This window comes from Eleutherodactylus coqui, chromosome 10, assembly GCF_035609145.1.
Source record: "Eleutherodactylus coqui strain aEleCoq1 chromosome 10, aEleCoq1.hap1, whole genome shotgun sequence".
In the NCBI taxonomy this organism is placed as follows: domain Eukaryota; kingdom Metazoa; phylum Chordata; class Amphibia; order Anura; family Eleutherodactylidae; genus Eleutherodactylus; species Eleutherodactylus coqui.
The window spans coordinates 126330011-126344094 of NC_089846.1; the positions used below are offsets into that span (position 1 = coordinate 126330011).

The 14084-nt window shown below is 45.5% G+C and overlaps 1 protein-coding gene and 1 long non-coding RNA gene across 4 annotated transcripts in view; both read left to right on the forward strand.

Moving 5' to 3' along the window:
• LOC136580895 (uncharacterized) overlaps positions 1-14084 on the forward strand; it is a 261801-nt gene that overhangs the window by 198423 nt on the left and 49294 nt on the right. The gene's annotated exons all lie outside the window — the stretch shown is intronic.
• ATP11C (ATPase phospholipid transporting 11C) overlaps positions 1-14084 on the forward strand; it is a 157756-nt gene that overhangs the window by 97601 nt on the left and 46071 nt on the right. For all 3 annotated transcript variants that reach the window (XM_066581798.1, XM_066581797.1, XM_066581796.1), the window contains exons 15-19: positions 2333-2404; positions 2784-2857; positions 3883-3986; positions 6466-6647; positions 10392-10655. In XM_066581798.1, the coding sequence (XP_066437895.1) occupies positions 2333-2404; positions 2784-2857; positions 3883-3986; positions 6466-6647; positions 10392-10655 (696 nt within the window). The remainder of the gene's footprint in view (positions 1-2332; positions 2405-2783; positions 2858-3882; positions 3987-6465; positions 6648-10391; positions 10656-14084) is intronic.

Here is a 14084-nt window from a genome sequence, read left to right on the forward strand (position 1 = left end):
GGTACCCCGAGTATAGTAGAGCGCGGAAATCCGATTTTTCTTTGGCTTCTGCCCATCCTCACCCGACACGATGATTTGACTGTAGTCTTTCTGCGCCGGCTGCTTTGGGATAGAAGAGACTGACGTATCGTATATTGGGGACTTGACACAATAGTCGCTGGCATTTTGAAGAGGTGAGCGGAGAAACATTAAGGGCTCATGTCCACGGGCAAAATATGATTTAAGATCCGCAGCAGATCTCCCGCATGCGGATCCGCATCCCATAGGGATGCATTGACCACCCGCGGGTAGATAAATACCCGCGGATCGTCAATAAAAGTGATTTTAAAAAAAATGGAGCATGGAAAAATCTGGACCATGCTCCATTTTCGTGCGGGTCTCCCGCGGGGACGGCTCCCGCGGGCTTCTATTGAAGCCTATGGAAGCCGTCCGGATCCGCGGGAGACCTAAAATAGGAATTTAAAGTATTTACCATCCGTAGCGGACCGGGAAGGTCTCCTCTTCCTCACGGCCGCATCTTCCTTGCTTCGGCTCGGCGGATGTGCCCGGCGCACGTCGACGACGTGCCGGCGACGTGCCGCCGGCGTGAGGAATTCATCCGCCGCCCGAAAAAAAAGATCCGGCCGTGAGGAACAGCTGACCTTCCCCGCCCGCGCCGGATAGGTAAATGCTTTTAAATTCTTATTTTCGGCGCTCATGTCCGCGGGGCAGGAGGGACCCGCTGCAGATTCTACATTGAGAATCTGCAGCGGATCTTATTTTCCCCGTGGACATGAGGCCTAAAGGGGGTGAACAGTTGCGCATCATGTGTTTCGCAGATCTCACGCCTGCTGTGTCTTGTCCAGGCGCCGTTTTATTGCCTCTTCCAGAAATTCTGCAGGTATAATGGAATGATGTCACTCGCATTTGCAGCACTTTATCGGCGCTTCCGTAAGGTGTTAAAAGCACATGCTTCCGTTTAGCGGGATCATTAGCTCTGTCAGCAGTCCGCACAAGTGGAGCAGCTGTCTGCTTTCACAATCCAGTACTCAGACGTTCTTCTCCCACCTCTGGTTACTATAGTTCATACGAGAAGACAACACACGCCAGCAACATATCATAGTCCCCGGTCTCTTAGCTCCCCCTCATGGTAGTTTGCCAGAACATCATGCGTTCCATATAACTGTTCCGGTTACAAGGACGGAGCATAATACTTACAAAGTACATGAATAACCAGACCTATTGCAATGTTAGGAAAGTTTTAAATGCACTTATTGTGTCAAATGTTAAGATGATTCATAATATTATAAAGCATCTTAACAGCTGGCACAAAAAAAGTGCATTTTAATGTTTTTTTGGAAATATTTCTAAGCCACTAACATAACTTCTGCACATTGTGGTGAACTCACAATGCGTTATGTCCGCTGGGCGCACCCCGTTTCATCCCGGACGCAGGGATGGTGTCCTAACAAAACCGCAAGAACACTCTCCGTATTTGCAAGGACAGATTACACCACTCCAGGCAAAGATAGGAGAAACCTGTGCCTTACTAATCAGGGAAAGTGAGGAACCCCTGCCTAAAAGTAGGGTAGGCGTCCTAATAAGGGCGGCCCAACTGTCTTTACCTGGGACCTGGCTATCTCTGATTAGGCACCTGGAGAGATGTACAAAACACAGGACATGGCACTGTTCACACACAGAGAATAGAACTGTTCATACACCTCATATCCGGCCACCTGCACAGACACACACACACAGAACGCGTCGCATTTCACACCAATTATACAGAACAGGAACCCCACTCAGAACTCTCATGCATACAGTTAGTAATTTATAGCTAGTCCAAATGTCCTCACACCAAGGGGAAAGAGAGTGGGCCACCGAAATGACATAAAGGGAACTGTGTCAGGCATCACCCATCTGACAACACACAAGACATCAGATGTCTGGAGGCCGCACCTGTCAAAGGGAAAGGGAGAAGGGGGGACTGCATAAGATGCAGATGGGGAATACAGGTGTCCAGACCATCCTCAGGGAAGATGGAAGAAACACTTCAGACTAACAAGCATGACTCCAAAACTCTTAGTGGGAAAAGGCAGAATGAGTAAAATGACCAGTATTCTCTAATCAGAGGAGAAGAGTGGATTGTGCGAAGCTGTGGATTACATCAGTTCAGATGAGGGTGCTGCAGCTCGGTGGAGCGCTCCCTCTGGTCACATTATACTGGGGGTTGTTTGATGGTTTCCTTGCTGCATTATGTTAAAGTGACGCCATTGTATATTCGAAGCACTGAAGGGCCTTTCACTGATTGGGATACATTTTAGGTCAGTTTTAATTTTACTTATTTTTGCAGGTATGGATTCACATACATGGGGACTGAGAATGACTTCATGAGAGTGAAGAACCAAAAGAATGAGATGGAAGTGTAAGTATGTATGTGTGTATATGTATATATATATATATATATATATGCCACTTGATTCCAAGGCAGCCACATGAAGATACATGTGACAGCGGGAGAGAAGGTAGGGGACAGGGATGGAGGTTCAGAGAGCTGAATGCATGGGGAGTGAGAGAAGGGAGTATGAGGGAGGAGACCGACAAGGACCAAGCCGGGAGCAGAACGGAGGGAGACATAAAGGCCGTTCTCCTAGTAGACAAGAACTATGTGGGATCCAAAAGGGAGGCTCACCGTTCCCAATAAATGACACCAAGATTTTCCCCATGGATTAGCTGTAACTTGGTTTACCTGTTGTTACAGATATTGTTTGTACTGATATAAGTGTCCCTGATTTCATTACCAGCTACCAACTCCTCCATGTGCTGAACTTTGATCCTGTGAGGCGGCGGATGAGTGTGCTTGTCAGAACAAACACAGGTAGCTATGGATGACAATAACGGAATACTCTACATGGAAGTACTTTTATTTATCATTTGGTCTTATTTAAAGGGATATTCCACAACTTAAAATTGCTTCACAGTCATTCTGCGCTTCCTGGTTGTTACTGACCAGGACATGTGACTGCTGCAGCCAATCACTATCTACAGCAGTGGCCGTTTGTGGCTAGTGATTGGCTGCAGCAGTCACATGTCCTGGTCAGTAACAACCAGGAAGCACAGAATGGCTGTGAAGCAATTTTAAGTTGTGGAATACCCCTTTAAGTACAGCTGTGTCACTATATACTGCGCTTGCTGTCCGTGAGTGGAAACTATCACATCCTGAGGCAGTTATCATGATTACTGAGTAGATAATCCTTTACAGACACTGCAGCGGTGGCTTACTGAGAAGAAGTGTCAACTCTGTGTATGATCTCTTTACTTCTTCTGGATCCACTAGAAATATGCTGCCTATTTAATAATGGGCAAAATAACTTCCCACCTGCCTTTCTTGCCAACATCTGGTAACTAACCGGCATCACAAAAGTTGAAATTCTGTGTTGAGGGATGTATTTTATTAGTTTTATTTCTTTTTAATTTTTGGGTGGGGGGTGATTTTTTTGCATTGTTGCGGATGAGTTTTACCGGCACCACGCTCATAACAAGCGTCATGATGTTACACGGGAGTGCGGTGACCAGGGCCTTATATGTTAAAGCTATGGTGCCTGTGGCTTTCCAAAGTTTCTGCCATTTTCCCAATATGGCCAGTAGCCTGTTTGTACATGGGGGGCGTCTGTATTATTCTCCTCCAGGTTTCTGCAGTGTAATAAAGGAATGTAGAGATTCCTAGTGTAATTAGTAGGCCAAACCTGTCCTGTTCATGCCCGAAACAATGAAGGTTAGGGGTTAACGGCGACTACCGGTAATGAGATGCCCCCTCGCTCCTCTCCGGATTGAGCTATACTCACGGTAGAGACTTAACGGAACTTTGTGATTTCTTAATTCTCTTTTCTTCTTCTGTTTCAGACCATATTTTCCTCTTCTGTAAGGGAGCTGACTCGTCGGTGTTCCACCGGGTGGCCAGGGATGAGGTCGATCGCATTAAGGTTCATGTTGAGCAGAATGCATTGGTAAGTGCCCGGCCTGGAACATGTATGAGTAATATAGGTGTGCTAACTGGAAGGCACGGATGAGCACACGCCTCCTACAGTCTTCTGCTGCCGTCCACTTTAGAACATATATTTGTGTTCACTAGTGAAATGTTCTACCATCGGCGGTGACCAGAAGTTCTAATCCTGCCGTCCTTCTCCACTGACTACAAGATATTTCATGACCTCCTGTAGTCAGAAGTTCACAGGCAGACCCAAATTACAGTCAGTATTCTGATTTACAGGAAAGCTTTTGAGAATTTGCTGGCTTTAAGGTGCGTTCACACGTTGCGGATTTGTGGTGGAATTTACGCAGCAGATTCGCAGAGTTACATTGGAAAATCCGCAGTGTTTTATGAAGTTTCCGTGTGAACGAGATTTGCTTTAATCCCATCCACTTTGATAGCAAACGTTTCCTCTGCAAAGAATCTGCAGCGCTGTGTGAACACATCCTAAGGGCTCATTCACACGAGCGTATATCGGTCCGTTTTCACGGCCAACCGCTAGACGTGACCATCTGATGCATTGGATTCCAATGCATCAGCTCAGATGGCCGATTTTCGGGTACGTAAAAACAGTTGGCTAGAAAAGATAGCGCATACGGCGCACATTCCAGTTGTCCGTTTTTACTCCGGCCAGAAAAGATGGTTCTGGACCTATTTTTTCAGACCGAATACACCAGTTGGTCCCATAGACTCCTATAAGAGCTGCCGGGAAAAGGATGTGGGAGGGAGTTTAGCAGTATGTCTGCTAAATTCTCTTCCCTTCTCCGCCCCTTGACGGCTGTTTGCAAAGAGACAGAGCAGGAGATTAGCACACTAGCTCCCGTCCCGCCCCCTTCCATTTCAGACATCTGGCAGGGGGCAGAGAGGGGAAGGGGGGTTTAGCAGAGCTAAATTCTCGCTCCCCGCTAAACAGTATTTCCGGGCACATAAACAGGAGAAGCAGCGCCCGTGTGAAGAAGCCCTAAGGGTGCATTCACACATAGTGTTTCTGCTGCAGATCATCACCATTTTCGCATCAAAAACAGAGTCAAAATGCACACCAGTGAAGCAGATTTTGACTCTGATGCTGCTGCAGGTCCGCCGCTGATTCCAGTCTTTCAGATATGGCTAGTATTTAAGAGGAGCAATTAATGATACCAGTCGCTCTTCAGCATCACCTGACTAAAACCACACTAGTCAGGTGATGCGGAAGAGCGCTCAGTAGCGCTTCAGGGATAAAAGGGGGTAAGAATCTTTAATTGTTCCTTTTAAATACTATCTGTATCTGAAAAGCTGGAAATAAGCTGCGAGTCCGGGCTGCAATCAGCTGCAGACTTTCAGCTAAATCCAGGTCAAAATTCGCTTCAGTGGTGGAGATATTGACTCGTTTTTAATGCAGAAATCCAGCATATTTTGGTGCAGATCCGCAGCATTTCCGCTAGGTGTGAATGCTCCCTAGAAGGGTTTTCCCTGTAATTGCAAGCTTAGCTTTTCTGTAAAGGGCCACTCCGGTAGAGTTTTTCTCATACATTCTTTAACTGGCCACACAGTATATATAAGTCAGTTAGTATTGGTTTCTATCTGAAACTTCCTGGGGTCCTTCTTCTCAGATGGGTCATGTGACCTCATTCTGACCCTCTCAAATTTACTTGGCTTCATGTTCCTCTCAAAAAGTCTGTTTTTCAGACAGTAGAATTCCTATGTGATAGACCCTACTACACAAACTTTTAGAGGGGGGACTCAGAGACTCCTGTCACAGTTTTTGCTGATAAGTAAAGTCTCCTGTCACACAGTAATAATGAAGGAGATCACAGCTCGTCCTCCTGACTGTATACTTTTTGATCTGTAGCATATTTAGGTCAAGGTAAAGATAATCACAGTGTCCTCCCAGCAGGCAGAGATGGTACAGACTGTAGCTGCTCATGTGAGGATGTATCATGGGATTGAAAGCACAGAATAGTGAAAGCTAAAGCAAGGAGAAATCCCAGCATCAATCAAAATGGTGCCTGATAAGTATTAGACAAGAGGCTACACTGCATGGAAGTGACAGCAATATACACAGGAGACCTCCAGAGTTTGACAGGCAGTTAGGTGAGGGGTGAAGGGATGGATCAATGTATATTCACCCAAGTGGCCCTTTAAAGCAATTTTAAATGGTAGATGTAGTTATAGTTGTTGCAGATTACAGGCAACTTTAATCAGATAGTTAGAGGGATTATCCAACTTGTGAGAAGTTTTAAAAACCACTGCAAATGTTCTAAAACAGTAAAAGAAGCAGTCCTTGCCTTCTTTTGCCTGGAAAGTGCTCGGCTATCTCTGGTGGCCCCTTGAGCGAGCCTGTGTGACCACTGCTGCCTTCATCACTGGACGCTCTGGGTGCCAGTTCTCCGAATTGGAGGAGGTCCCAGTAGGATAGGGATAACTTGTTTCTTTCAGTCTTCGAAGTTTGGCCAACCGCTGTTTTGTGATGCTTTTAGGATGGATACCGGACTCTCTGTGTAGCCTATAAAGAACTCAGCCCAGAGGAGTATGACAAGACGAACAAACAGCTCGAAGAGGCAAAAATAGCTTTACAAGACAGGGAAGAGAAGCTGGCCCGCGTGTTTGATGACATAGAAGATGGCATGCACTTACTGGGAGCCACTGCTGTGGAAGACAGGTCTGTTGTGTGCGGTGCATGGGATGCAATGGAAGTTAGCAATGAAATTACATTTGGTATCTTAGAGAGGGGCAGGAATAAAAGGAACCCCTTTCCAGCGAACTATTGTTAAATAAGATGATCATTTTATAGTCCTGCCATTGCATATTATTACCACAGTAGGGGGCATAAAGGGGTGGTCCAAGGTTATAGATTATTTAAATAAATGTCTGTTCCTCATGCAATGAAACCTCAACTCAACTGATGCTCCTCTCCCCCCACTCCTGCTGTGTCCATGCTGCCGCCCGGCCCTCCGCTGCTCTGTTTATTTACAGGCTGCAGTCCCGCCTGGTTTCCATGATGTCACAGGCACTGCAGCCAATAACAGAGCTTTGCAATCGCTCACTGAGCTCTTATTGGCTGCAGCGGCTGTGATTTCCCATGTAAATAAACAGTAGCAGACGTCTGCACGGCAGAGGGGAGATCCACAGGAGTGGTGTTAGGCACAGCCAGAGGAGGACAGGTGAATATATGCTGGTTTGTCATTTTACTACATGCAGAACAGACATTTACTAAAAAAAAATATAACTTGGAACGCCCCTTTAAATGTGTAATTCTCCGATCACTCATGGTACACTGCGATACTTCTAAATTGCAGTGCATTATTCTTGTCACTGTTATGCTGACAGGCATCCTAATAAAACAACCCTCTGGTTTTGCGACAAAATTCTGCCCTTGAACCAGAGAGTGGAGGGGTATCTTACCTGAACTTTATCTTCTTTCCCTGGTTCTTGGTCCCGCCAGTTCCTGTTCCATTTTTCAGGCTTCCGCCAGCTATAGACTACCGGAGCATCTATAGTGCATTGGTAGTATCGGAACTACCAGTGCACTGCAGCCGCCCTAGCCAGCACGGCTTACATCAGCGCTGGCCAATCACAGAGCACTTCACAGCGTCTATTAGATTGCTATAAAATGGGGGCAGCCATCAAGGATGCCTGAAACTGAAACTGAAGCACCAAACCAGTGGAACGGAAGATAAAGTACAGGTAAGATATGCTCCCAGTCCCGGGACAGAACTTTGTCCTGAAACTAAAGGGCTGCTTTAAGTGTTCTGCCTTTGACAATCACTTTGCAGGGGGCAGATATGGTAACGGCGGGAGCCCCCTCCCTTTATCGAACCACTTGGATGTGTTGGCCACTCTTGACTTTTGCATGTAAGGGATTAAGTCTGCATTGTAAGTGTTTAGTGGATTGCTGGAAGTAGTTACCAAAGGTGCCATTTCTCTACGGCAGAAGTCAACAAGGGGTTAAATAGCATCCACTTCTAAACCTAGCTTTTTGTCTAATGCTAGCAGCATAGTACTCAGACGCTGGGCTGATGAAGTCATGAAACAGCACAGGTTACACCCCATGATGTCACTCCATTACAGATCTGCCTGTTGGCTCATATAGGGATGACTAATGCAGATAATTGGGGGATATTAGGTCTTCTGGCTACATTACGTATTTTTGTATAATGACAGCTAAACAGAAAAATAGTTTACCTGCTTTAGGGTGAGCGTGATATCTATTTGAGAAATTCGGACCGATATCGTGCTTATAAAATTGCTACGTTCTCTTCGAGTGCGTTGGGTTTTGCGAGAGCATCGCATTGCTGAACTTGCTATTTTCCCGTGCGTGAAAAGTGCATGTCTTTTCAATTTGGAAAAATCGCACAGAATGAAACTTGCATGTACATGCGAGTGCGATGCAACTTTTTCTTCTTTCCTGCCCATTGCAAACAATGGGCAAGATTTCTGTGGACTCTCCAAAAATAATTATTGCAACATGCTCTATTTATCGTGCATGCCAATAGACCCATTAAAAACATTGGCATCTATTTCACGGTGAGGCTTGTGCATCCTGCATCGTCTGTGAATGCACCTTTATATAGTTCTCCATCTACTCCCTGACGTTACACATTGGCTGCAGGAGTGAGCGCTGTGCGGAAGAAGATGCTGCATTGCAAATGAGATTTAGTGCTGAGCCCCTGGCGTCACGGATGACTCGTCCATGTAGCACGCAGTATACTGAGCAGCTGCTGATAAAGTACTGGTGCGGCTTATTCTGTCATGGAATCGTTTGTTTTCAGACATCCTAAACATTGTAGATACTATAGGGGAAAGGCGACAGAATTAATATATTGGTATTTCCCTGTCACTTCAGCATTTCAGTGGTAGAATCCCAATATCCCAAAGCAACTCGTGTATACATCTGTATACTTAGATCTAGGAAAGGACTGACTGTTCTAATTTCAGCCGAAAGATGATGGGACGAGGGTCTCAGCTGTCTCGGGCATATTGGTCTCTATACCTGATTTCTTTATAGAGGAATTGACGTACAACACCAGTATAACATGAAGAGGTAGAGCAGATTGCTTCAAGTTTTTATTGCACCTTACAGATGTTTGATGTGGGTGCCATTTGTGCATGGCAGATGTTAAATTGGTAGTTCTACCCAGGCACGTCCCGGCATATCCTCTGTTATCGATTCCACTGCAGCGGAGTTTTAAGTCATCTAGTGTCAACAACAGAGCAACTTTAGAACATCTGTTAGGTGCAATAAAAACTTGAAGAGTAGTTCTATCTTTTCATGTCATTCTGGCTGTCACATGTCAATTCACGTACGTAGAAATCAGCTTTACTTTTGCACCATTCTTTTGGCATCACCCTGTATATAGTGAAGTTTTGCCGCTTTCCAATATACTTTGTATTTCACTTCCTGTCTGTTTTTAAGTTCCCTGCTTGCTGTAAGTGAATGAATCGGATAGCTCTCGCAGCAGAGAGTTTGCTTCGCTGCAGTGTTTCCAGTCTACACAACTCTCTACAAGCTAAATAACTTCTCCTCCTGATACACTGTAGCAAACGCTTAGACAGGAAGTGAGATTTGCGCTGCTGATGTGTTTAGCTTACAGAAGATTGCCTGAGGCTGTGCTTACATGCGGAGTGTGATGAAGGTCCCAGAAAACTGGCCCTTTATCGTAAATGTGTGATTTTCAGGCTTCTGTGATGCATTTCCCCATGAAAAACGGGATTTGCTTCATTGCACATGCGTGTAAACAAAACTGTGCGTGCGTTCCGTAGTTAAAATGCAAAAAAAGGAATCGCCCTTACGTGAAAATCACACTTATATGCGTTTGGTTTTGGCCTCCATAACGGGTGATTCTCGCAGCGGGTCGCCCAAAAATTGGACATGCTGAAATTTTTCGACCTTGGTGCAAGCAAAAAAATAAAAAATCGCTCATGTAAATTAATTCATTGAAAGCAATGGGTTCTTTAAATGCGCACGTTCTGTGCGGCTCACAGATCTCGCTCGTTGTTAGCTCCTGTGTAAATACAACCTGAAAGGGATACAGTTGTAACAAACCCTCAGCTGTGAGACGTGGATATATTTAAAAAAAACACAAAAAAAACAATTTTCAATTCCTGGCAGTGAGCAGATAGAGCTGTATTTTTTCATTATTTATTCCCATAAGGGCTCAGTCACATGGGCGACGATCCGCCCGTGTTTCTGCCCGATTCAGACCACTGCACTGCAGGTGCGGACGACTCTCCGCACCGCCGGCAGAAAGAACACATGGCCAGCAATGCAGCCAGTCATGCAGAGAGTCGTCGGCACACGGTGCAGCCGTCCTATCGGGCAGAAACACGGGCGGATCGTCGCCCATGTGACTGAGCCCTAATGAAGAGGCTTTTTACTATTACTTGATTGTAATCCTCCCAATAGGCTGCAGGAACAAGCGGCAGAAACCATCGAGGCCCTCCATGCAGCCGGCATGAAGGTGTGGGTGCTAACCGGAGACAAAATGGAGACGGCAAAGTCCACGTGTTACGCCTGTAGATTGTTCCAGAATACCACTGAGCTGCTAGAACTGACAACCAAAAACATGGAAGAATGTGAAAGGAAGGAGGATCGCCTACAGGAGCTGCTCCTCGAGTATCACCGAAAGCTGGTGCAAGAAGCGCCCAAAATAAAGGCGGGTGTTAAAAGGTAATATTGTATCTAAAGTACATAGTCCATCATATCCGCTTCTGCAGTTTTTCCAGCTGATGCTATCCGCACTTGTTGGTTATGACCAATATGGCCGCCATTACAACTCTTACAAGTGTTGGTCCCCGGTCCGTCTGCCCCAGTATGGGCAAGGGGGTGCATTCCGAGATAACTAGAACATGTAGACGAATTGTAGGTACATTACTCTGTGCGGATTACTTAAAGGGGCTGTTCTGCGACTGCGGCCAATGATTGGCCACAGCGGTTATGTACTTACACTGCATGTGACCGTGTAACTTATAGGTTGAAACCATTACATAGCGAACTTAGTAATCTGGATGTTAGATATAGTTGGGCAAGACAACATTCTGTCTTGTGTTTGACAGCCACATGTTTACTCTTAATTTAGGAAAACAACACTAAGGCTGGTTCACACGGGGCGGATTTGCTGCGGTTTGCTGTTGCATAGCCGCACTGCGGCAAAACCGTTGTTTGCAGTGCAAATGTGTTTGGCCACAAAGCTGTTTTCACAGGACGGAATATTTCCACACTGCCGCAATGCGAAAATGCAGCTGTAAACTATTTTAGAATATGCACCATGTCAATTCTTTTGGATTTTCCGCAGCACTTTTTTGCCCATAGCCTCCATGGACGCAGCAAAATCCGCACTTAAATATGCTGCAAAAGTAAAAAAGTGCTACGGGGAAAAAAAAAACGCTTGCAGATTTTCCAAGCCAAAAAGGCGGCCAAAATACGCAGGAAAATCTGCAAGCCAAAAAGAACCTTTTGAAGCAGTTTTGCCACAGAAATGGATCATCTGTAGCAAAACCGCAACTGAAAAAAACGTGGCAAATCTGCCCCATGTGAAACTAGCCCAAGAACTTTGGAGCCAGGCCATCCAATCCCGCCTGAACTTTTCCTTTTTTAAGTAGCAGCACATGTGAAAAGACTTGGGTATACTAATAGATCATAGACTGAACATGAGTCAACAATGTGATGCAGCAGCCAAAAAGGCAAACACAATTCTGGGATGTATTAAGAGAAGCATAGAGTCTAGATCACGTGAGGTCATTATCCCCCTCTACTCTTCCTTAGTCAGACCTCATCTGGAATACTGTGTCCAGTTCTGGGCACCCCACTTTAATAAAGACATAGACAAACTGGAGCAAGTTCAGAGAACAGTTTACCAAGATGGTGAGCGGTCTGCAAATCATGTCCTATGAGGAACGGTTAAAGGATCTGGAAATGTTTAGCTTGCAGAAGAGAAGGCTGAGAGGAGACTTAATAGCGGTCTACAAATATCTGAAGGGCTGTCACAGTGCAGAGGGATCAGCCCTATTCTCATCTGCACAAGGAAAGACTAGAAGCAATGGGATGAAACTGAAAGGGAGGAGACACAGATTAGATATTTGACAGTGAGGGGATCAATGAGTGGAACAGGTTACCACAGGAGGTGGGGAGTTCTCCTTCAATGGAAGTGTTCAAATAAAGACTGGACGGGCATCTGTCTGGGATGATTTAGTGAATCCTGCACTGAGCAGGGGGTTGGACCCGATGACCCTGGAGGTCCCCTCCAACTCTACCATTCTATGATTCTATTAAAGGCGCTAGAGTGCATGCTCTCGTACCAACAGTTATTGTTAACCGATTTGATTATAACAGGAATGGAGAAGATGGACAATCAGGTGATTTGTATGTAAACCGGTAACTAGAACCAATAACATGTGTGCATCACTAAAGAGAGAACTAGAAGGAGGATAAAGTGTTTAAAGACATTTAGGGCGTGCAAAATGATCGAGACCTGAAGATATTTGAAGGGGGGGGTAGTGAGGGATGGGGGGGGGGTAGCCGTGGGCTGGATAGGTGAAGGAAAATATGTTCACCATAAATCCCACTTTGATTGCCACCATTTTTTCACAAGTTGGTTGAGACTATAGAAGTTATTTCTTCCTGGGAAGAGAACTCAGAACTTTTCCAGTTGTAAGCGATTGAGAGACGACTTGTATGTAATATGTGACAAATGATTCTAAAGTCCATCGGGAAACTGTCTCTCCCCAGAAATAAGAGGTAGGCCATGTGTTTCCAGAGGGTAGAGGTAAGGGGACAGCTCCAGAAAATACGAAGCTGAGACCCAAACGGCCGCAGTTTCTCCAGTAGTTTGGCGATATGTTAGTATAAATATTAATGGGATGTAGTGACATCTGACTGGTAATATATAGTATTGTTCGCAGTGAGAGGTGCATGCTGGGGATTTTACAGCCCAGTTTGAAGTATTTTGCCATTCTTGTATGGGGATTTGGTATGCAAGGTCAGTCTCCCATTTTAAGAATTGAACGGTTTCTGTAAAGTAAAGTTCGTTAGCGAGGAAAGAATGTATTGGTTTTGTGTGGTTTTATGTTGATTAAGGCTGGGTTCACACAGGGCGGATTTGCCGCGGAAATTCAGCGCGGAATTTCGCCGCGGCAAATCCGCCCTCGGCCGCTAATCTCGGGATTAGCCAGCCATGTGGACGAGATTTCTCAGAAATCTCGTCCACATGGGACGGCCCATCCGCTGCGGTAAGTCCGGCTGAAACCGCGGCCGCCGCAGCCGCGGCTTCAGAATATGCAGCATGTCTATTTATTGTTTATTTCCGCCGCGGCCGCGCTCTCTCCTCTATGGATGCCTGCAGTGGGAGAATGTGAGAAGGGGTTAAACCATAAAATATGACTGCCGATCTAACACTCATAGGTGGTGGGATTCTAGTGATGGCCACGTTTAGTCAGGATGTGTAGCGCATAGAAATTTAATTTGGTTGCTTTTGACTGCAGCATTTAAGAGATTAAAATGAATAAAGACCCACTTCATTGGTTTTCGATCAGTGCCCGTTCCTTCTGACGCTCTGCAGTAAAGAGACGGCGTTAAACGGCAGCCGTGAAATCATAATACGGCACTTGTTAAGAGGTTAAGCTGAATAACAAACCGTTAGCTCCTCCTAGTGGTGACTGTGAGCGGACAAAATTTTATCAGTTATCAATTTTTTCATCTTTGCATTGGGTTCAGCTCTCTAGATCAGAAAAAGGGATCTCCGACCCCAATAGAGAGATTCTAAAAATTTGACTTAATTTTCAACCTATGCAGAATAAAGAAATCAAAATGATGCTGATGGGTGGACATTTGTTTAAAGGAGATGTCCAAGATTAGAAAACATTGGCTGCGTCCTTTTTAAATTTTTTGGGGGTCTGTGGCTCTAGTGAAGCGAATGGGGTTGAGCTGCAGTACCACACATGACCTGCGGGAAGGTGTGGTGATGTGTATGGCATAAAGCAGACAAGTTGTCCTCATACTGTACAACAGCTTTACACTTGTCCTTGGTTCACTCACATTCATGTTCAGCCCTACTCTGTATATCCAGTAGATATGTTCATCTGCTCACCCACGGCCTACCTG